This window comes from Sprattus sprattus (genome assembly GCF_963457725.1).
Source record: "Sprattus sprattus genome assembly, chromosome: 7".
Classification (NCBI taxonomy): Eukaryota; Metazoa; Chordata; class Actinopteri; order Clupeiformes; family Clupeidae; genus Sprattus; species Sprattus sprattus.
The window spans coordinates 6088941-6111978 of NC_137926.1; the positions used below are offsets into that span (position 1 = coordinate 6088941).

At 45.7% G+C, this 23038-nt stretch overlaps 2 protein-coding genes across 2 annotated transcripts in view; one reads left to right on the forward strand and one right to left on the reverse strand.

Annotated features, from left to right (window-relative positions):
- The window catches only part of scai (suppressor of cancer cell invasion), a gene marked incomplete at its 3' end in the record, with an annotated part of 40737 nt that extends 33493 nt beyond the window's left edge, over positions 1-7244 (forward strand). Inside the window, exons 11-18 of the mRNA XM_080842168.1 lie at positions 83-184; positions 2659-2737; positions 3734-3833; positions 4050-4131; positions 4860-4932; positions 5862-6035; positions 6429-6529; positions 7098-7244. Of these exons, the coding sequence (XP_080698294.1) occupies positions 83-184; positions 2659-2737; positions 3734-3833; positions 4050-4131; positions 4860-4932; positions 5862-6035; positions 6429-6529; positions 7098-7244 (858 nt within the window). The remainder of the gene's footprint in view (positions 1-82; positions 185-2658; positions 2738-3733; positions 3834-4049; positions 4132-4859; positions 4933-5861; positions 6036-6428; positions 6530-7097) is intronic.
- Positions 7245-12615: 5371 nt separating this feature from the next.
- Positions 12616-22495, reverse strand: arpc5lb (actin related protein 2/3 complex, subunit 5-like, b). The gene is made up of 4 exons (XM_080842956.1): positions 22067-22495; positions 18492-18563; positions 17534-17710; positions 12616-13507 (listed from the first exon to the last, which is right to left on the reverse strand). Exons 1-4 carry the CDS (start codon positions 22205-22207, stop codon positions 13445-13447), a joined length of 453 nt encoding a protein of 150 aa, XP_080699082.1. The 5' UTR covers positions 22208-22495; the 3' UTR covers positions 12616-13444.
- Positions 22496-23038: the final 543 nt, after the last annotated feature.

Here is a 23038-nt window from a genome sequence, read left to right on the forward strand (position 1 = left end):
ATGCTTTCCACCACTGCTCCTGCTAATACAGCTCAACAGTCAACATCTTCCTTCTCCGTTCCTCTCTCTCTGTCGTTCACAGGAGCCCATTGAGAAGCCAGCCAAGAGGGAGAACCCTCACAAGTACCTGCTCTACAAGCCCACCTTCAGCCAGCTCTACACCTTCCTCTCTGCCTCCTTCAAGGTCTGCAGCAACCACACACACACACACACACACACACACACACACACACACACACACACACACACACACACACACACACACACACACACACACACACACACACGTACACGTACACGCATACGCACACTCACACTCACACACACTCACACACAGACACTCCCCTCCACAGTCGGAGTAGAGTAATTGTTCACCCAAATGTATTTTTCATTTGTCGTAACTCTACCCCCCCATCTGTTCCTGCATCCCTACCCTTTCATTCTTAACACTCATTAGCACTCTGTTTGGTACACTCTAGTTTACAGCTCCGTCGACCATTCATCTCTCTCTCTCTCTCTCTCTCTCTCTCTCTCTCTCTCTCTCCCTCTTTCTCTCTCTCTCCATCATCTCTTTATCAGTTACTGTCTCTCCCCTGTACCTTTTCCCGCCGACTTCCTGACCTCGAGCACACCACTCTTCCTCTCCGTACATCTTCATCATCCCTCTGTAACTCACCACGGCCGCAATGAAATACGATTTGGGCTGTTCATGGCGTATACACCCTCCCAGTCACTCTAGAACAATAAATACCCTCACGTGTGCAAGCTGGACCAGGCCATGTGGACCCACACAGCACGTTCACACCAGCAACATGCTAACTGGCATTCTGAGAGGCTGCTTATTTATTGAGGAACAGCAGTTTCACACAGTGGCCAGACTAGGTGTGCTTGTGCACTGTCCACCCAACCTAAAGCCCTGGGAAAGCAGGAACAGCCTCCTGTCTGGGTGGTACTGCAGGAACAGCCTCCTCCCTGGGTGAGGAACAGCCTCCTCTCTGGGTGAGGAACAGCCTCCTCTCTGGGTGAGGAACAGCCTCCTCTCTGGGTGAGGAACAGCCTCCTCTCTGGGTGAGGAACAGCCTCCTCTCTGGGTGAGGAATAGCCTCCTCTCTGGGTGCAGGAACAGCCTCCTCTCTGGGTGGTACTGCAGGAACAGCCTCCTCTCTGGGTGAGGAACAGCCTCCTCTCTGGGTGAGGAACAGCCTCCTCTCTGGGTGAGGAAGAGCCTCCTCTCTGGGCGGTACTGCAGGAACAGCCTCCTCTCTGGGTGAGGAACAGCCTCCTCTCTGGGTGCAGGAACAGCCTCCTCTCTGGGTGAGGAACAGCCTCCTCTCTGGGTGAGGAACAGCCTCCTCTCTGGGTGAGGAACAGCCTCCTCTCTGGGTGGTACTGCAGGAACAGCCTCCTCTCTGGGTGCAGGAACAGCCTCCTCTCTGGGTGAGGAACAGCCTCCTCTCTGGGTGAGGAACAGCCTCCTCTCTGGGTGAGGAACAGCCTCCTCTCTGGGTGAGGAACAGCCTCCTCTCTGGGTGGTACTGCAGGTTGGCCCGTGGAGCTGATGTGGATGCCAGACGGCCTTCTTGTGTTTGGCAGTGGTCCACGAGCTGAGGACGTAGAGGGCTGTGGCCCTCCTGGTCCGAGTGCTGTTAGTGTTTGTCTTCAGGGCGTGAATGACAGCTCGTTTGGAACAGGGCGTGATTGACAGCTCGCTTGGAACACGCTGCTGACTACATGCCAGCATGCCTGGAGAGAGTCCCACTGAGCAGATCTGTGTCCTCTTCTCCTTCACTCACCTCTCTCTCTCCCCCCGCCTCTCTCTCTCCCTCTCTCTCTGTCTCTCCCCCCCACTCTCTCCTTCACTCACCTCTCCCCCTTCTCTCTCCCTCTCTCACCCTCCCTCTCTCTCTCTCTCTCTCTCTCTCTTCTTCTGTCTCTCCCTCTCTCTCTTAACCCCCCCTACCTATCTCTCCCTCTCTCTCTCACCCCCCCTCTCCCTCTCGCTCTCTTTCTTGGTTTCCGCCCATCCCCTCACTTTTTCTCTCTTCCTTGCATCCCCTCTTCATTCTCCGACATCCTCTGTCTCGTTCAGTCCGTCTTTCTAGCTTTGTTTGTGATTCCACTCTTACTCTCTCTCTCTCGCTCCCTCTCTCTCCTCATCTGTCACTCTCCCTCTCCCTCCTCCTCTTACTACTCCCTCACAAACGCCTGTGATTCAGTAGTATCACACACCACACTAGTATAAAATGCCCCCCCCCCACCCCGTCCCCATTTCTGTCACTATCCTCGGCTGTTACTATAGTTACATAATCTGTGCTGGCTGCTGAGAGCGCCTCTCTGCCGCCGTCACTGGTGTTTGTTGATGTTTGTGTGGATATCAATAGTACAAACATACATCAGGCTGTCACGGCGACAAGCACACTTGACGACCACTTTAAACATATAGAACAGTTTCATATAGGCTCCGTAAGCATTATTCCGTAACGTTTTCTGGACGTACAGCATGATGTTGTGTGTGTGTGTGTGTGTGTGTGTGTTTGTGTTTCAAAATGTATTTGCAGATGAACAACATATGCTTCACACATCTGGCATTGTTTATTGTGCGTTTGTAGCAAAAGCATGCAATTGGCTGACTTGAGTTCCATGACTCCATGTTTGCAGGAGCTGCCAGCCAATAGCGTGCTACTAGTCTATCTCTCGGCCTCTGGAGTCTTCCCCGCTACACGCAATGAGTTTGAAGGTGAGGTGTCCATTAGTCGTTTGCTGACTGTCTGTTAAAACGAAAAAAGTGTAGCACATCTATGTATATGAAGGGCATTCGGCAACAACTTGCCAACAGCTGTATATTGTTTGGAATATGTAAGTTGATTGGATCAGTGACTGGTTTGGCCTGATTCTCCCACTGCCCCTGTCTGATGGGCAGCATACAGTATGTACAGTGTCTACAAGAACTTCTGTGTGTGTGAGTGTGAGTGTGAGTGTGAGTGAGTGAGAGTGTCTACAAGAGCTTGCCTCTTAGCGCTCAAAGGTTTTTTCTACTTTTGTCATATCAACCCTGAAATCAGACCCCTTGGCCCGACTCCTAAAGTGCCATAGCTGTGTGTGTGTGTGTGTGTGTGTGTGTGTGTGTGTGTGTGTGTGTGTGTGTGTGTGAGAGAGAGTGTGAGTGTGAGTGTGTGAGAGTGTCTACAAGAACTTGCCTCTTAGAGCTCAAAAGTTTTTTCTACTTTTCTCATATCAACCCTGAAATCAGACCCCTTGGCCCGACTCCTAAATGCCATAGCAGTGTGTGTGTGTGTGTGTGTGTGTGTGTGTCCCATCCCCACTGCATTCCCAGCCCCTGTAGTCCCACTTGAGATCAGCAGCTTGCCTTTGCTTACATTAGATAAACAGCAGTCCCATCCAGGGCCTTATTGATTCATGCCAGTGCATAAAAGCTCATCGATTTTTCTTTTGCTGCTGTTGTGTTCAGAGGCCTCTGTTTAAGGGAAGAGGGAGAACTACATATCCCATTATCCTCTTGCTTTTGGTCTAGTTAAGTAAAGTAGAACCAAGCTTTTCCATTTTAGAGGCAGATTATGCCTTTTGGTCAGGATCTAGATGAGAGTTCCTCAGCTTTGTCGAGACCCTTTTGACCCTTGATGTTTTCTTTTTATTTGTTAACATGGACTGTCTTGCATGTTTTGGTGTGTTCGAATTAGCCAGTTCTAAACACAAAGAACTACATATCCCATAGGCCCCTATGATGTTGGTGGTGTGCTGACCAACACCAACCGTGACGTGGTAAACGGAGAGACCACGCAGAAGAGAAACCAGGCCCAGAAAGAGATGCACTGGTGAGTCACCTGAATCTGCGTCCCTCACACTCAGCCCTTGGCTCCTTCCTCGTAGGCTGACTCCCTGCCTGTCTGCCCATAGACATCTATGACGTCTGTATTATTGGGGGTTGTATCTGCTTCTCAAAATGTTCACTGTAGTGCCTTTAGATTCCTTGTAATGTGTTTGTGTGTGTGTGTGTGTGTGTGTGTGTGTGTGTGTGATGATTTCTGTAGCCTCCACCCTGGCGACCTGTACCCCTTCACAAGGAAGCCCCTGTTCGTCGTGGTCGACTCGTCCAACAGCACGGCCTACAAGGTGAGGTCATGGGGTGAAACAGGTCACGCTGCGTTTTTGAGCTACCTTTTAAAAAAACAAAACAAATTCATACATTTTATAATTTATTCATAAACAGAAAGAGACCTTGGACGTGATGTAATGGGTACATAGAAATATTTTAAGTTCCTGAGCAGAGAGTGAATCATCATTAATGGATGCATTTTTTTTAACCTGTCGTTTATTTATTAATGGTAGTTGTTAATTCTGCACCCACTGAATGAAGTAGTAGGGATTGCTAAAGGCTGCCCTCTTGTGGCCGATCTCGTCATATTATATTCACTTCGCAGGGAGCAGCGAAGGTTGAACTGCAACGGTTTTGTTCCAGCCTTGGGTGGCTCTGTGGTGTCTAAAGCACACCACCATTTACTTTTATAAAACATTCAGACAAAAGCTTTTATTTCATTCTGACATCAGATAAAATTAGCTTAAAAAGAAAATAAATAGCCCATAGCAGCAAACACAGAAGCACAAATGCAGATGGACAGAGTGAAGCGTAAGCCTGTGATTGGCTGAGGTGCCCCTCATTAACCAATTAGTAATTAAGAGGGATTAGTAATTCCTGTAAAACCAATTAGTAATTCCTGAGAGAAATGGAATTTAGACGAATCACAGCGTAGGAAATGTCTACAATACAGCAGTGACAATCGAATATATGACGTATATGAAGTGTAATGCGAATTGAATTGTTTTTGTTCTTCTCTTTACAGAATTTCACTAATCTCTTCGGACAGCCAATCGTCTGCCTTCTCTCCCCTACGGTCTACCCTAAGAGCATGCAAGGTGTTTACTTCAAGGAGATTTATATATCAGTAACCTTACTGCAGTTTTGTTACACAGCTCAGATTATATATCAGTAACCTTACTGCAGTCGTGTAACACAGCTCAGATTATATATCAGTAACCTTACTGCAGTGGTGTTACACAGCTCAGATTATATATCATTAACCTTACAGCAGTGGTGTTACAGAGCTCAGATTATATATCAGTAACCTTACTGCAGTTGTGTTACACAGCTCAGATTATATATCAGTAACCTTACTGCAGTTGTGTTACACAGCTCAGATTATATATCAGTAACCTTACTGCAGTTGTGTTACACAGCTCAGATTATATATCAGTAACCTTACTGCAGTTGTGTTACACAGCACAGATTATATATCAGTAACCTTACTGCAGTTGTGTTACACAGCACAGATTATATATCAGTAACCTTACTGCAGTTGTGTTACACAGCACAGATTTGTAGGAATCGCTACAGAGGCAGGAGCCAGAAGCAGCCCAGAGCTGACATTTAAGAAGGACGTTGTTTTGTATTACATATGAGATCATGCTTTAAAAAAAAAAACATTAAAACAGTATTTATCTAGAAATGTATCAAGTTAGATATCCACATATCTGGATTACACTCTGCTATCTCGGTCTGTTATCTCACACAGATCTGTATGGTACACGCATCCTTGCCAATATCCTATGATGATAAACTTCATTATCAACACTTTCATCGTCCGTTTCTCTCCTCTAACACTAGTTCTGTTGTTCTGTTGTTCTGTGGTTCTGTTGTTCTGTGGTTCTGTTGTTCTGTGGTTCTGTCCACTAGACCAGTCTCAGGGGTGCAGCCTTTGTTTCTGTTTCTCTCCTCTAACACTGGTTCTGTGGTTCTGATGTTCTGATGTTCTGTTGCTCTGTGGTTCTGTGGTTCTGTCCACCAGACCAGTCTCAGCGGGGCAGCCTCTTCACCCTCTTCCTGTACAACCCCCTCATGGGCTTCCTGTCCGTGTGTGGACTCAGCAGCATGCGCCAGGGGTTGTGGGAAAAAGCCCAGGAGTTCCTGCGTAAGGTGTACCGTGACATCGGCACGCTGATCACACGCTCACGGGCCATAGGTACGCTCCGCCATCACATACACACGCTCACGGGCCATAGGTACGCTCCGCCATCACATACACACGCTCACGGGCCATAGGTACGCTCCGCCATCACATACACACGCTCACGGGCCATAGGTACGCGCCGCCATCACATACACACGCTCACGGGCCATAGGTACAGAGTGATGAGCCTGATCAAGGGCAGTCTGTGCTGCATACATACATACATACATACATACATACATACATACATACATACATACAGTAAATACATGATTTTGCTTTCTGTTGTTAATGTGAAGAAGGCCTTCACTTTCCTTTTATGTGTGACAACCTTGTGTATGTTTTGTCTCTGTGTGTGTATGTGTGTGTGTGTGTGTGTGTGTGCGTATGTGTGTGTGCGCTCAGACCAAGCCTTCTTGCAGTTCTATGGGGATGAGTTTCTGCGGTTGCTGATGATTCGGTTTGTGTTCTGCTCAGCGACCCTCCGACTGCACAAACTCTTCCGGGTAAGAACACCGCTACTTTATATACTTTATATCTGTTCTATACTCTTCCGGGTAAGAACACCTCTACTTTATATACTTTATATCTGTTCTATACTCTTCCGGGTAAGAACACCTCTACTTAAACCTTATATCTGTAATCTGCTCTATACTCTTCCGGGTAAGAACACCTCTACTTAAACCTTATATCTGTAATCTGTTCTATACTCTTCCGGGTAAGAACACCTCTACTTAAACCTTATATCTGTTCTGTACTCTTCCGGGTAAGAACACCTCTACTTAAACCTTATATCTGTTCTGTAGCCGTTCAGTTTACTCTTGAGGCACGTCAAAAATTCGAACTGGTATTATATTACAATATCAATTCTTGTGAATACAAATGTAATATTATATTATTCTTGCGTGTTGAAATGCTATCAAATTAAATTCCAACTTGTACAAGTACTGTCAAACTGTATACCTGTATTAACTGTGTTCTATGTTTATAAATGTGTTCTTACACTTTGTATAGAGGAAATGTCTGTTCTGGTGACAAGTTTTTTTCTCTCTTTTTTTGTGTGTGTTTTTGAAGGAATCTCGGAGCTTTCCGGATTCTTACCCCCAGCTTCCAAAACAAGACACAATAGAGAACACAGCCCTTCAGAAACACGTGCATGAACTAGCGGCCATGTTGGACGTACAGAACCTCTTCTGTGACAGCACGCTGGATAACTATTGACCATATCGACAATAAAACACATCCACACACACACACACACACAAAGATACACACAAAACCACACACACACACACACACTTTACAGACAAAAAGGCAAACATCTCTATTAAGATCTTTGCATATTTCTTCTGAATGAACTTTTGCTGTTTTATCTAATCTTATTCAGTGCTAGGTTATTCTTTGCCAAATGTTTTTTTTGTGGAGATGTTCAACCTTGCAGTCCACTTATTATTTCACATCTCAAGACCGCTCTTGAAGCAGTGACAATGGACACAGTCAAATATGTCCGCTGGCAGCTCTCTTAACCGTAGCTGTAAAGGTAAACGAAAAAGGCACCCTTTGAGAACAGAATAGAGAAGAAGAAAAATAGTCACTAGTATAGAGGAAAACTCCAGAAAGACACCACTGCCTGTTTTGATTCCAGCTCCTCTCCCCCGGTAGTCTTTGGACTCCATGTTCGCAAAGTTTACACGCCTCGTTATCCTCCGACTTCTCTCTTGCATGTGCATTCTATTGTCTTTGACACTCTGATGTTAATGGCTTGCCTTTCTTTGTCCTCTTGAGTTTTCTTAACGCCATTTTGTCTTCTGTACTAACTTGAGTCTGACCAACTTGAGCCACAGCCCTTTGGAAGGAGCTATTCTGTGGTATGAGCCCCTGTGTTTCGGGATGAATTCTCCAGTCCAACAGTTCCTCGCCGGACTGGGATGCATTTTAAGAGGGCGTGTGTGTCGTCTAAACGTTTGTGGAGTTTTAAATGATATATTCCACCGAAGAGGATATTTTAGCACGTTTGCCAGTAGTGTGTGTGTCCCTGTCCATAGAAACGATTTTATATTCCACTGTCCGATGTATATGTGGTGGACTATACTATCCAAAAAGGATTATCTTGTTTTCGAAGCTCAATGGAAGAGTGACGAACAAAGCAAATATCCCTATACAAATATAGATATGTATATAAATGTGTATAGACAAGGGGGAAAAAATGAACATGTGAGGCTGCAAGATGTTTTTATTTCTGTCTTTCATGTAGCTGAGGTTCCTTTAATGGTAGAAGTGAATTGTGAAAATATGATTCTGTGCAGTTGGCCCAGACAGTGTCTCTACACACACATACACATACACACACACCCTCCCGTCAACTCCGTAAAGCTGGAGTTTGTGAATGAACCATGATGCTGTCATGCCACAGTGCCCCCTGCTGTTCTGTTTGGCTCACTGCAGCCAGCCTACATTCCAAGGACATCCTGAAAATGAGCCCACTGAGGAGACTGCCGCTGACTCCATTGCTTTTAATTTGCCGGGTTTGAATTGGGCCATCCCAACAGGGGAATATAGGCCAATAACCCTGTTAATAGCCTTTTTTTCAGTTTGTTTTGTTAATTTAAGTCACGATATTGTTCACAAATGGAAAAAAAAATGGTTAGCATTTTGATAAGGAGGATAATGAGAACCATAATAATAATAATAATAGTCTTGCACTTTACTTGTACTGAAGTTTGACCTGATGTTGTTAGTTGTGCTGTTGGTGATGTCAGAGGCATGTCAGAGACCACAATAACACACTATTGTCTTATCTTAACCCCCCCACACACACACACACACTCACACACACTATTGTCTTATCTTAACCCCGTGTGCATCAAGCACTCCTGAGCCCCTTTTTCAAACTTCATATCTGCTGTATAACCGTGCACACACACGCGCACACACACAGACCAAGTTCCAGTGACGAGACACTTGTGTCTTCCCCATGCAGCGTGACAGCTCCCCATCAGACAGGACGTCTGCAGGCTCTATGAGAGCGCGTCTGAGCGTCACAGGAAGACACCCCCCCCACACACACACACACACACTCCAGCGCCGTTGTTCTGAGAGTGACTGATCGGTAGCCCTGTCCTCTGGAAGCACAAGACCCGGCCAGTCGTTCCAACATTCCAGCACCTGACTCCTATACTGAGCCCACCCTACCCCTACAGACACATACACACTTATGGCAGACTGAACAACCCTTTCCCTCTGTGATTCACATCAATACATTTCTGATATGCCTTTTAAAAATATGTTTTGTATGTCTTTCTTGAAAAACATGGCATGTAGCATTTTGTTTGATTTTTAATGTGTTTTGTTTGTTTGTTTTTTTTCTACTTGTTTGTCACCTTTATTTGCTTACATGGACTCGACACCCGCAGGTGCACCCAATCACTGCCAGACTTAATCAGCCACAACATTCTTCTGAAATATTCCAGTCCCTGTGAACCAAACTGGAGAAATCCAGAATCAGTTTTTTTTTTCCAGTTCATTTTTACCAATGGACTTTAGGGAGGGCATGGAAGAAGACCCATGGTGAATGCCTCTAGAGGAAGTTCCGATTAGAGCTTAGCTGTGTTATTGCCAGCACAGGGCGTCAACAGAAAGCAAGTTCTTCATCAATGACCTACCTATGACCTTTTTACACACGTTGTACGCACAGCCTGGTTTCTATGGCAGCCTTAGGACCCGTGGCACTTGCTGGGAGCGAATGAAGGATTCTGGCGGGGGGGGGAAAGCACAGGCTAGATGCACATATCTGCTCCCCACCCCATTCTCACTTTGCATATGTGACCAAACTGGAACTTTTAAGACTTGAGCAAGACCAAGAGGAGAGGACGACCGCCGCCCTACACCCTACAGGAGCTGTAAGCAGAGCTTCTGACACTTTGTTCATGATCGCATTTTTCTACCAACAACACAAAAAGTGAAGGCAAGAGCTTTTGTCGATGTACCCATGTTTTAAGGGAAAAACCGAGATGTACAACACTGTCAAAATGTTGAATAACAACCTGTTTAGAAGGCTCTGGGTTGCGATGCCTGGCCTGTGGCTTGCCTGGGCCTCCTTTGAAGTGTAACTTGAATAGTACGGGTGATTTTTCTACCGGTTCCTACTGTTGTGGGAGGGAACGATTTCACAAGTGATGTAATGGTCAGAATACTCTTTCTTTATAAGTTAAGGGTTTCTAGAGTTGCTAGTTGAATTGACTTGCATTGTCCACCCATCTGTGTTTTTAATCACTTATTCTATATGTGCTGTGCTCCATTTGTTGCCAAACTTATATTTGATGTTATTGTTGTTAAGATAAAAAAAAGGACAAGAAAAAAAAAAAGAAATGACAAAACCAAAACATGCAAGCTTTTTCTTTTTTTCAGAATGCTATTTAAACTATTAAAACTTTATGACTGTTTTGTTTAATTTGTGTGTGAGCTTAAGACTTATTTCATTACTGCAATCAAGCCTTTGGTGGTTTTAGCTGTTAGTGCGTTTATGAGCCATGATGGCTTTTTTCATATGGGAAACTGGTCTTAAATCACCCTTCACATCAGTTCACACACTCACTAGCTTACAGTTGTTTTTCACAACAATGATACATTCTAACTGCAGTTCCTACCTGTTGAAAAAGGTCTCCTGGGTGTATCTTTTCAAAAGAGACGCCATTAGAAGCATGCAGGACAAACGGTTATCATCAATCATCAACCACATTTCTCTCCCAGGTTTTCTCCCCCTTTTGAAATTGAGAATTGTCTCACTTCACGTGACAGGTTGAAGGAAGGATCCAGGCTGAGATGAAGGTTGGATTACATTTTTGATACGAGGACTTCTGAGCTGTCATCCTGTAGAGGTGACTGCCTCATTTGATCAAAAATCCCCACCTGACCCCGTTTCAGTGAAACAAGCACCTCTCTGTTTGCTGTTTGCTGTTAAAGAGGCTGCAAATCATCCACTTAAGCAGTATCGCACATACACATAAACACAAGGAATAACAAATTAACTGAAATCAGTTTACAATTTATTTCAAATTGAAATGAAAAACATGGATATTCATTTGAATTTTGCAGCTGATTATTAGCGGATACATTAAATATTCCTGTTGCTGAGGTATAAAACCAGAAGCGCTCGCTGCACTGTGGTGTTGCACGGACCTATGAGCTCTTCTTCGTCAGTGCTGCTGAGCCTGTAGTGGTGACGCTGATTAGTAGCGAGTTTGATCTGTGGGCACCGCGAAGTCAGCCACTGGAGTAATAGGATCCCAGATACCCGCTCACACTCATCAAACATTCACAAGCCTCATGCGCCCGGGCGTCTTTTCATATCTTTCTGCCCCGCCTCCCTCATCCTCCTCCACTCATCCCATCCTTTCATCTGTATCTCTTCTCGTCCGTCGCCTCGTAACGCCTTGTCTGTTCCCTCAGGGGGAAGCGAACACTGGAGAAATGGGGTCAGTTGGGAGGTAGGGCTCGGCGAGAAGAAGGAAGGAACCAGGGTGAGATTTGTGACACTTTGCCAGGGATAATGTACAGATGACAGTGTGGAGAGTTAAGAGGGTACGGACTGCATAGCATGCCACATTCTGATAAGAGCCAGTGCTTTTGTACATGGCCTGAATAGCGGGGTACTGTACTTTAGCCTCTGCTAACGGTGCTGTGTGGCTTTTTACATTATTGTTCAACGGAATGACATTCTGTCCCGAGTCAGCCTTCGGTTTGAGTTGATAGCTGTGCTTCCGTAACGATACATCAAACTTAAGTCAGGTGAGCGGGCAGCTGTAAAACCCTATTTCAAAGAAAACGCAACTGCAGCAAGACCGTGTTCTGAAAGATTATACAAGACCATTAGTTCTGGGGATTCATGGGACACGGGCACACAGCTCAGTGGTTACATTATTTACAATCATGAGACATTTGAGTCAAAGACCAGCACACGGAAAAGTATCTTGAGGTGATGTGTTCTTTTGACGCACAAGAGCCACGAAGTTTGACAGTCTCGCTCTCTCTCTCTCCCTCCCTCTATCTCTGCACCTCTGTGGATCCTCAAGCCTGGTGTCTTTTTTTTCTTCCAATAAGGAAAGTAGGACGACACGCAGAGCAGGGCTGGAGCTGTGGATGAAGAAGCAGAGAGGAGGACGGCACTGCCAGCAGGTCACACTAAAATAACACACCAAAAGAAAATCACCTTTTTCAGGCCATGCAGAGGATGTCCTCCTCAAGTAGCCAGCCACCCCAAAAGGATAGAAAAGTATATAGGATGAACCGCACAGGTTTCGGAAAGGAAGACTTTGCCACCACCTCATCCCCCGACTCGCCCACAAAGTTGACATGAAACAACCTTTCTTGAGTAGTTCTGACAGTGAAGGTGGAGGCCACTACTACACATACATACAAATGTGCACACACTGATTGAGGTATTTCATGTACACAGGGTCAATATAAGGGAGATTTCACAAATGACACAACAAAACTTCCGTGTGGTGATGATCCATGAGCTTTATTACAGCAGGCACTTTACAATGACACCCCCCTCCCTCCCTCCCCACCCCCCTCCCAGTCCCCCTCCCACTTTTTACACTGGCCCTCTGTGTGTCTAAATACAGCTCCAGAACTTTATATTAAATGTACTCTCTCTGTACAAAACATGAGAATGAGGGACAAGGAAGAAAAAAAAAAATAATCGGATTATTAAACACTGATTTCATCCAATTTCACAGACAAATAGGCTCACCAACTGTCAGGCTTTAATTCTTACACAAACAAACATACCCACACGCTTGTTCTCTCTCTCCCTTTCTATCTCATACACACACACATACCCATACACAGTGTTTTTATTACCACATTGTCTAAACATATCTCACACCGTTAAATGATGCATTTTCACTGCTGCTTTTTCAACAGCTCTTTTTCTGTGTTCATGTCAATTACATGACCCCATCCAATTACACCCACACACACACACACAGACATACACACAGACACAGACACACACACACACACACACACACACACACACAGACACACACTCTATGCTGATGGTTTTCAACAGACTTCTCAAATAATTTATGAAATTGCTGTATGTATATGAACCTTTTCCCTCTCCGGCCCCCAATCTGAGACACAGCATTCCGACTGCGTACGTATCAATGTCCGTCAAAATAATAATATTTCCTCTTAGTGTGTGGTGTTTTTTATTTTCACGCTTTCCAGAACGGTTTGATGGGTTTTCATCTTCAGGAAGAAAGAGCGTGGCATTTATCAAGAACGATCTTCTTTCTCTCCAGCGAACCGCCTCCTCATCCAGTCTCCAGTCAGTGCTTCATCGCGACGCTTCTCTCTCTCTCTCTCTCTCTCTCTCTCCCCCCTTCTCCTCCTGAAGGACCCCCCTCCTCCTGTCAGACTGTCTTTCTGGCCGTCAACACTCGCACGATGCACCCGAGACCTCCGGCGGCATAAGCCTGAGTGTGAGGGATGGATGGATGAAGGGGAGGGAGAAAGGAAGGAAGACAAAGAAAGACAAATTGTTGAAATGTATCCTTCATTACACTGAAACATTTTTTGACAGCATGCGGAACCTTTCCGAAATGGTAAAGCGAATGGTTATCTATTAGAGCCGGATAACCTCCTCCCCCCCCCCCCCCCCCCTCGCTGTAAAGACAAGGGAGGAAACCCATGCAGGAGGACTGAGATGAGGCCTCCCTGAGCTGGAGGACTGAGAGATGAGGCGTCCATGAGCTGGGGGACTGAGAGATGAGGCGTCCCTGAGCTGGGGGACTGAGATGAGGCGTCCCTGGGCTGGGGGACTGAGAGATGAGGCGTCCATGAGCTGGGGGACTGAGATGAGGCGTCCCTGAGCTGGGGGACTGAGATGAGGCGTCCCTGAGCTGGGGGAGGTCTGACATGAGGCGTCCCTGAGCTGGGGGACTGAGAGATGAGGCGTCCCTTAGCTGGAGGACTGAGATGAGGCCTCCATGAGCTGGGGGACTGAGAGATGAGGCGTCCCTGAGCTGGGGGACTGAGATGAGGCCTCCATGAGCTGGGGGACTCTGAGATGAGGCGTCCCTGAGCTGGGGGACTCTGAGATGAGGCGTCCCTGAGCTGGGGGACTCTGAGATGAGGCGTCCCTGAGCTGGGGGACTGAGATGAGGCGTCCCTGAGCTGGGGGACTGAGATGAGGCGTCCCTGGGCTGGGGGACTGAGAGATGAGGCGTCCATGAGCTGGGGGACTGAGAGATGAGGCGTCCCTGAGCTGGGGGAGGTCTGACATGAGGCGTCCCTGAGCTGGGGGACTGAGAGATGAGGCGTCCCTTAGCTCCTCCCTGAACTGGCTCCATTCAATTCAAATCAATTCAATTTTATTTGTATAGCGCCATAACAATACAATTGCCTCTAGGCGCTTAACAGAGCTCAGAGCCTAAACCCCCTCCATGAGATGAGGCGTCCCTCAGCTGGGGGACTGAGAGATGAGGCGTCCCTGAGCTGGGGGACACTAAGATGAGGCGTCCATGAGCTGGGGGACTGAGAGATGAGGCGTCCCTGAGCTGGGGGACTGAGAGATGAGGCGTCCCTGAGCTGGGGGACTGAGATGAGGCGTCCCTGAGCTGGGGGACTGAGATGAGGCCTCCATGAGCTGGGGGACTGAGAGATGAGGCGTCCCTGAGCTGGCGGACTCTGAGATGAGACGTCCCTGAGCTGGGGGACTGAGATGAGGCGTCCCTGAGCTGGCTCCCAGGAGGAGACATAGATAAGAACACTCTGCAGCATCCATCCAGCCCTGAGGCAGAGCACGGCGTGTTTACAGAGGCCCTCTTCCTCCTCTTTGATGAGGACAAATGAAGGAATCGGCATAAATAACCTCAAATAGGCCACTTGCCTAGTGTCCACTGAGACTCGGCAAAACAAAAACATTCAGGGAACTTTGACCTTTTGAACTATACCTTTTCATTGTCTATTTTGACCAATAGCCTGCCTATCTGCTGACCTGGGGAGTCAACTCATAACAATAAATCATAGAAATTCCATCCTGCATTTCTTTTTTTTACATGTTTTCATTTAACATGTGTACAGTGAGCCTCATGCATCAGTGACATGTGGACAACATACAGTCCATTTCAGGACATCTAATGAGGGAATTAACTTAATTTTGCAATTGTATTCCTGTGATACACAAATCAGGACTTCAGCCCCATTGCTGCACTGGAAAATCTTCCCTTGAAAAAAATATTGACAGCTGTCCATCAATCACTGAAACAAGCTGACCAACTGTTCCGCTGGGCACAGAGGACCAATTGATCTCCGAGGCATAGGCAAGGGGAAGCCTGATGAATAGCTGCTGAATCAGGGCAAGCATTTCCCAAAAATACCATCAGAGTAGAATCACCCAAGACAAGTCACTGCCTGCTACTGAGACACACGCCCTGCATCCTGAGGTTAATGTAACACTATGCAACAATTTGACACTTTTTGAGGTATGGTTTTATAGGAAACTAATTTAGGTACCATCCTCAAATTCATTTTGATAGCATATGGTCATGTGAAGGACAGATAAACACCTGTGACTTGCCCACTAGCCATCCAGGATATGCCCTAATCCTAATGTGTAACAGGCTGGTACACCCTGCACAAATGGAAGAACAGCTTTTACACGCATGACATTGCCAGCTAAACTGCCAAAAGACATCAGTTAGTGTGTTGGCAAGCTTCTATCAGTGTAAGCTGGGCTATTGGTGGTGTTTGCAAGGTTTTTGCATGCCTTTTAGGTAGTTAGCTTAATAGTTTTGAAACGGAACTCCGTATTGCTTCTTTACACACTAAAGTTCAACAAGGAATGGCCTTTAACTTCCCTTTTACTGGGCCCCTCAGTATCGATGATTTGAAATGTATTTACTCATTTTCAAACAGTTTTCTTTTATTGCCTTATCAGAGGTTGACATTTGCGTCGGTCTATGGATAACAGGAATACAGGCTGCTACATCTACATCTATTAGCCCCTAGCGTAGTCAACACTGGAGTCCCATTGGAGCCTTCAAAGGCACACAGCTCCAAACAGACTCACTGATGCAATACAAGGAAGGTTCAAGCAACCATCCCATCCCACCCTGAGCATGGGAGAAATCCCACCACCACACAGACATGGCCACTGACATCACTGACTCCTCTCAATGTGGGAAAGATTTCAGCATGAAAGTGAAAGTGAAAGTCCTCTCTATGGCAGAGGTGGTGTAGACACACACACTCTGAAAACCACCTCTGCATTTAACCCATCCAGGGAAGTGACACACACACACAGTGAAGTGATGTTACACTCTAACCCGGAGGAGTGAGCTGCCATTGGCGGCGCCCGGGGAGCAGTGATCGGGGTTAGGTGCCTTGCTCAAGGGCACCTCAGTCGTGGATGTGGGCATGGAAGAGCAGTGGTCTACCACTTCTGAGTATGCTGATGTCTGTATATATTCACTAGGACTGTAAGTGTCTTGCATCTATCCCTGTTCTGCATGCCAACTGAGCTCATCAATGGCACGCTCAGTTAGACGAACACACCTGATTTTAGCTAATCAAGAGCTTTTTAATGACACAGACTTTAATTAATCAAGCTTGCGTAGAGCAGGGACAGATAAAACATCCATAATGCAGAGGCAAAGAGGAAGCTCCTTTAACTAAAGCACACTTTCCCTCCCCTACAGCCTATACTTTAACTAAAGCCCAACAACTTACCTCCCCTACAGCCTCTCCTTTAACTAAAGCACACTGTACCTCATCCACAGCCTCCCCTATAACTAAAGCACACTTTACCTCACCGACAGCCTCCCCTATAACTAAAGCCCAACAACTTACCTCACCTACAGCCTCTCCTATAACTAAAGCCCAACAACTTACCTCACCTACAGCCTCCCCTATAACTAAAGCAGAACTTACCTCACCTACAACCTCTCCGTTAACTACAGCACAACTTACCTCACTTACAGCCTATACTTTGACTTAAGCCCAACAACTTACCACATCTACAGCTTCTCCGTTAACTAAAGCCCAACAACTTACTTCACCTACAGCCTATACTTTAACTACAGCCCAACAACTTACCTCACCTACAGCCTATACTTTAACTAAAGCACAACAACTTACCTCATCTACAGCCTATACTTTAACTAAAGCCCAACAACTGACCTCACCCACAGCCTCTCCTTTAACTAAAGCACAACTTACCACACTTACAGCTTCTCCGTTAACTACAGCCCCACAAAGCTCATTGGGTCACCTTATGGTTGACCAGCTGCTTTAGAGATAACTGGACCATCCATGTAAACGTGCTGTAGGGCAGCTGTGCCTACTGATGTAGCTTACCACCACCTGTATGACTGTCTGAATCACTAGACTGGACTACTCTGTAAACATCTTCGGGTTTTTAGAGAAGCGCTATACAAAATTGAATTGATTGATTGATTATCCACCAAGGCAGCGTGGACGGGTCGGGTGGTGTGTCTCACCTTTTCGTGCCACTGCAGCAGAATGGCGCTGCTGTTGTCGGAGGGCCTCTCGAAGCCTCTGTAGATGTACTTCATGAGCAGGTCCACGCCGTTCCTGTCCAGGGACTTCACCGCCGGCTCGATGTCGCTGTTTTTGAAGGACGTCAGCACCTTCATCATTACTGCCTGAGCTCTCTCCTGACGGGTCGGCAAGGATGGATGGAGGGAGGGAGCAAACACATTTATTACAATCGCATTTCTACGTGTCCGTCTTCGGCTTACAGATTTGTTCTTGTATTGTGTCATACTGTATAGTGCCTGTATGGTTATGGTCAAACCAATACACTTTTTCATTTATACCTGAAAAAGACTGTGATGAAGTACTGACAAAGAGAACATGTGGAAAGTGTAGCGTAAGACAGTTATGCATGACGGCTGTGATGCTCAAGAGGCATGTGTGTGTGTGTGTGTGTGTGTGTTAGATGACTAACTCCTGGGGCGTCTCAGTCAGACCTTGGTGTGGCCCAGGAAGTGATTAGCACCTACTGACTCAGTATCCAATCAGTTGCGCCCTCTTAGTCCACAAACATTAAGAGAACACGTTTATGATAACACCACACAAAAAGGTCAACCAGACACATAGGAAACAACTATCTGCACTGCCACTAATCGTATTAGAGTAAAAACCCTCATCAAATATTAGCTATCAGTTCTAGTAAAAACAGCATGCATTTTAAATACGTGAAACACAAGTTTCAAAAGGTGGGGTTCAGACTCATGAAGTAAAAAGTCCAGACATGTTTTGCCCCACCCCTGCAGAGGCTCACTGATACACTAAACAGCTGCAACTCCTAGCTTTAAAAACGCCTCGAGAAAAATTCACACAATCCGCACAAAAACACTGTGAGAGACTTTAAACTTGTGTTTTGAACACGGACGGTACTTCCCTGGTGACCAGAAGAGAAGAGGTTGTTCGTACCTTAACTGCCGGGTTCTTGGTGTGTATAGGTGGGTTCTTCAGGGCGATGTGAAAGGCTGTCATCATTTCTCCTGTACATTGCAGCTGGTTAAGGAACCTTAGAACAAGGACTGTCATTTCTCTTCTCGTTACATGATACACAGAAATGCATTTCATATGAACTGATTTCTTTTTTTGTTTTGTTCAAACAAACATAGTGCATCCGATAGACTTGAGAGCCTTAATCTCTAATAAAGTTGTCCCTTCGCCAGCCTGCAGTGAATGTCTTGCCAAAGCACACACCTCTTTTTTCACAACGTGAGATTCAAGACACACAGACAACTGTGGAAGGGTCTGCTGGGGAGGAATCGCATCTCCAAGGACGAATCGCATTTCCAGAGCCAGCCCAGCTCATCCGGGCCTCCGGCCCACTCCTGTGATTTACCCCTGTTACCCGTTTAATTACCCCTTCTGACAGTTCAACCCTATTTAATTACCCCTGTGCCATAAGGCAATTAGCCCGTCCGTAAAGAAGACACATATCGTAACGGTGTTAATTATAGGACAGTGTGCGTTTGCGTTGTCATGTGAATCTATTATTAAACTGAAGTTATAGATTGTTAATTCATTATTAAATTTAGCATTTTGATTGTTTAACAGAATGGCCGATGTTTGACACTGTCCGATAACTGACATAGGTACGCTAACTATTCCAGCACCGGGCCTTTCCTATTTTATTAATAGGGAAAATATGAATAGTGGTTAAAATATCACACAACAGCTGAGTACAGAGTACAGCTAAAAATAACCCCAAGCGCATAACCCTGATGTGCACCTCGGAACCAGACAAGCCCCCCCCTCCTTTTCTTCTGAAGCACTTTACCAGAAGGCGCCATGTTGAAAGCTTGAAACCGTTTCAGTGGTTGTGTGAGCTTGTTGAAATCGGTACGCACTGGCAGGAATATCCCCCTAGGCTGAAGTTGTGCCACCTCCTCAATCTCAAATGAAGTCTTATCTGCAGAGATCACACCCTTCATTCTAAACAGTCCTTTCCTGTTCAGTATCAAGCTAGCAAAGGAACCAACCTCCCTCCAATGGGGACGCAGGTCTCCAGAGGCTCCACTAGTGCATACATACAACGCCAAAACTTTCAGCGAAAACTCCAGGGAGTCCAAAAATAACATTACTTTTGATTCACAGCAAATTAAAAAACAATGGAGACACACACATTTATATATATAAACTCTAAAATAAATCTTCAGAAGAGCTGAATTTGTTAATAAAGAGCACAGGCCTTGTGCCATTGGAGGGGGCTTGGTAAGAGCTTGGTAAGACACTTGTGCCAGTTGTTCATCTAGGCCCTTATTTACACAGGGCATACTGAGTGTTTAGGGGAACAGAATGTCAATGACGCTGCCGGCATAGACAGATAGGGTGTGAACTGCCAAGTAGCTGTCATTTCATAAGCAAAGCCTTGTCTCTCTCTATAAGATCTTATTTGGATGGCGAAGACTGAGGGCTGCCTGCTTAGCTCGAGTACCCTCTACCCTTAGCTTTTGCTGAACACTCTCTGTAACCGGACTGGTTTACAACAGATCATGACAGCACATTACAACCCCTACCTAGGTCTTCCTGAGAAAAAAAGGCCCACGACCTTAAAGTTGTCTATACCTGCTGAGCAAACAGACACAAACAAAACCCAGCCAACCGAAAGCAACAACAGGCACTACGGCCCAGGGAACGAGCCCAGGCCCGCATCAGCTCACCTGGACTGGCCTGAGAACCAGACAGGAAGAGGTCCGGGATGCAGGTGTACACCTCAGTGGCTGCCTGAACCTGGTGCTGCCCGAGCACACTGACAGCCCAGGGTCTGGTTCACGAGAGGACTGCAAGTAAGCATCTTTCAGCTCTTCTTCTTGGAGATGGACGGCAGTTAGCTGGGGTGACTGCCAAGCCTGTGACTGAGTTTGCTCTACAGTGGTGTCCCTCCACACACAGGGCGTGTCACTGTGTCGCTGTGTCTCATATACACGCTCAATAAGCACATTGCATGGAGACCACACAAACATGCACAGGATGAGAACATTTGTATCATCTCTCTGACCCTGTACACATCCGCTTCATTAGCTTCTTGCTGCTGGGAGTGTGCCAGGCCTCCTGGGCTTAGCCAGTTAGTTCAGGAACAACAGGTGCCCTAGATATCATCGCTATAATCAACTTGACACATCAGAGGGCCCACATGACGGAAGGGAACCAAAAAAAAAAAAGAGAGAGAGAGAGATGCAAACGACAGGTCTTGGGCTGTGCCGTCACGCTCTGGACCACATAGATTGGCAAATGAGGATTCAAAACTTGACACCACCTCTGGCCTTTGTTTTCGTTTACTCTTTAAAGGGCACAGCTACAACCAGAGGGATAGGTTCTGTTTGAGTCCCCTATCGAGTTACTGGTGTCTTGACCTCACCTCTTCACTTTTGTGACCCTGGCCTAGGGTTTCTGGGACAATGGTTCTATAGTCGATGAGGGTGTTTGGTCTCCTTGGTCTGCTCCATGGTGACCAACAATACAAACACAAGCCTAACCGGCCTGCATTGTATTCTGCCCTGTCTAAATATGTGAACATATGCTAGGACACCACAAAGAAATTGTTGGCATCAGAGGTAGTTCAATAAGTACTCTGAACCTCAACAGAAGGTTTTCAATCAAATATAACAATTTCAGTACAAGCCGCCCAAGGACAAGGACGTCACATGTTATATGTGACAGCAGACTCGTTAAAACAAACAGCATGCATTAAGAGATGAACCACGGAACTCTGACTGACCTCTAAACACACGAACTCGTAAAAGTAACCTTCACGCCAAAAGTGTTCGAAGTTACTCCTTAATACAAGATTAAGTAAACCGTTTAATAGCTTACACTTTCCAGTTTCCAGTCACCGACTGGATTTATGGGCATTACCTACCACGGTTAACTACTGAACTGGTTAAAAAAACAAACTTGACATGCAAAATGGTCCAGGACTGGCAACCAGCAAATATGAAGCTAACTTAATTTCAACAATACAATACGCACCTTCATAAGTCTGTAACTTCTGCTTGTGGAATAGCTCCAAAATGCTTTCCCTTTAATTAAAATAAAAAAAAATAAACTGTGCAGTCATGTTCTCCTGGACACTCAACATTTCCCTAATGTAAGTTAATTCCTAAGGTTACTGTCAAAGTTGACTTGCTGGATTGTGCGAAAACGCGGACAGCACTGTTTTATTTGTTTTTTTTAACGGGGACTCTAGGTTGGCTGGTTAACCAGAACAACACTAGGTCAGATAAGTCTGCAACTGCACTGTAAACACGAGCGTCACATTTTCCAACATAATTGTGTACCTTTGCATCTTTCTACACAGGAATGATCAGCAAAGTCAAACCAATTAGAAGCATTCGGAGCACAGAAATATTGGTTTAAAATGTTAAACGCAGCAGGTGGGTGACCTAACTAGCAGGTTAGCAAACGTTAACTACATTAACATTACAGGGGTAGAGGTTGGTTCGTTTACTGGGCATCATACACCCAGTTCATTAACGGTACTCCAAAGGATATTGCCTTATGAGATTGTCTACCTCCACGGCATCTGGTCCCTGTTGATCCGCTGCCTCATCGTGATCATCCACAAATTTGTTCTCGTCGTATTCATCAATGTCCACCTTTCGAAACCGAGAAGACTGTGTGTTTTTCGCCATCGGGGCTACTTCAGCAGAGGGAAAGGACGCTAACACCAGATAGCTAACGTTAGTCCACTTTAGCACTGGTCCAGTTTGGTTGGTGGGACCGTTAAAATTCGGTGAAAATGCGTTCAGTCAAAAGCTTTCAATGCAATCTCACAGTACTAGAAAAATTAGCTGACCCGGCGTACGTGTCTTGCAAGAGGCATGGAGCAGTTGTCAAAATCTGTAGGCGTGAAGCTTGCTTGCTTGCTTACTTCCCGCGGTGAATTGCACCTCCCGTACTCACAGTCGTTCGCAGCATCCCTTCTCTCAAGATTTGTTGAGAGAACATGGCAGTATTTGGGGAGCGGAAACGGAATTACCTCACGGCCCCAGGCTTCAAAATAGTCAAAAAACCTGTCAATCGACATTAACAGAAATACAATTTTGTGATCATGATCTATGTGAACCTAGTACAATGTGATCATTGAGTCTAATCGGTGAATGCAACCAGTAAATCTAACATAATGTCATCACATAATGTCATCAAACTCTCAGAGCTCAGTCATCTATTCAGTTAATCTTTACACTTGGTCATTTAATCCAATGTAGTGTACAATGAACCCTTAAACATCACATTAAATGTTACATAACTGGAATTATTACCCGATGTTCTACAACAGTAACGTTTTATCATATCTAATATTTGCACAGATGGCAATTAAAGGTAACATTGTCCGTAATAAATTAATAATCACGTGAATGTAATTTGTTCCAAATTGTTCAATGTGGGATATTTAATCACAGGCGGGGCCCGACAATTGAAACTGAATGGGCTATTCCATTCGCCACATCTGAGTTGGTTTC